Source organism: Penaeus vannamei, chromosome 42 (genome assembly GCF_042767895.1).
Source record: "Penaeus vannamei isolate JL-2024 chromosome 42, ASM4276789v1, whole genome shotgun sequence".
NCBI classification, from domain to species: domain Eukaryota; kingdom Metazoa; phylum Arthropoda; class Malacostraca; order Decapoda; family Penaeidae; genus Penaeus; species Penaeus vannamei.
This window is the reverse complement of record NC_091590.1, coordinates 6,700,224-6,701,496: the sequence shown is the minus strand read 5'-3', so window position 1 is coordinate 6,701,496 and position 1,273 is coordinate 6,700,224. Positions and strand designations below refer to the sequence as shown.

The 1,273-nt window shown below is 60.9% G+C and overlaps 1 protein-coding gene across 1 annotated transcript in view; it reads right to left on the bottom strand.

Annotated features, from left to right (window-relative positions):
• sei (seizure) overlaps window positions 1–1,058 on the bottom strand; it is a 164,520-nt gene extending 163,462 nt beyond the window's left edge. Inside the window, exon 1 of the mRNA XM_070118775.1 lies at window positions 261–1,058. Coding sequence (XP_069974876.1) covers window positions 261–721 — 461 coding nt within the window. The 5' untranslated portion in view covers window positions 722–1,058. The remainder of the gene's footprint in view (window positions 1–260) is intronic.
• Window positions 1,059–1,273: the final 215 nt, after the last annotated feature.

Here is a 1,273-nt window from a genome sequence, read left to right as displayed (position 1 = left end):
GTATTTCCTTTTTTTTTTGAGTGTCAGCAAACTAGACCTAGAAGATACGTAAGATATTTGCCTTCGCCTAATCTCATTTCCTCGCGTTGGACAAGAAGGCAAGACTGCAAACATTTCTCGACGTCCGGGGATATGCAGAGCGGAAGCGAAAGTGTGTGAAAGAGTAAAAAAAAAAAGAGCCTCTAAAAAGTGATCAAACAGGAATAACAGATTTTTTTCCAGCCAGACCCCCCCCCCCCCGAGGCGCCGAGGAGGACTACCTTCTCTTGGTAAAGAGCGCCAGGAAGGAGGAGCGGATGTGGTTGGCGTTGGAGGGCGTGACGGCGCGGGAGGCCACGTAGCCGTCGTGGAGGAAGTTCTCGTTGAACTTCTTCTTGACGGGCCGCGTGTACATGGTGCCCTCCAGCAGGTCGGAGTTGAGGTTCGGGTGCGAGTGGTACGACTGGTGCGACTCGGCGATGGAGTTGCAGGTGTAGGCGTGATTCAGCACGTGGGAGCTCATGGACTCCCTGCGCCCGCCGCGGCCGTCCCTCGCGTCCATCGACGAGGCCACCGACGACTGGTCCACCATGATGCTGATGGTGGGCAGCACGGAGCTCGAGATGCTCTTGTTGCGGCACAGGCGGCTCCGGCGCGGCGGGTACTCCCCGAAGTCGCCCAGGTTGGCCGACGGCGACAGGCGGTCGCCCTGGCCCAGGCTCTGCCCCTCGTGGGTGGGCATGTCGCTGCTGAACGCACTCACCCCTTACACAAAACACATGCTTGTCAGAGCACTAGTATAGACGCAGGCGTTGCGTGCGGGCGCCCGGCACTTGCTGCTCGAGGCAATTATCACACTTTGACATGATGGCGTCTGGACGGCATCCGCGACACCCGGAGACGGAAGCTCGCGCGCCACGTAACTCACAACCGATTGTTATCGTAACTTGTGAAGTCTCATCTTGGCTGCGAGACGAGCACGCGGAAGCGGAGGCGGCGGCGGCGGCGGCGAGGGCGGCGAAGGCGATAAAAAGGCAGTGCAGAAGGGCGGCACACAAGTCTACACAGGTAAGGCACTGGAAGAGGTACCTGGTCACACTGCCATGCCTGGAGGGCCGGGGCCGCCCTGCACTGCCTGGGCTGCACCACCAATCCTATTAGCGATATTAAAGTGGACGGCTGGTGGGCTGCGTGTGTTCGTGCATCGGCGTAGGTCGGCCTCGCGGGGCACGGCCGCCGGGCCCGCACGCTCGGCCACCCGTGCGTCCGTCGGCCACGGGACGCGCCGTTGGCA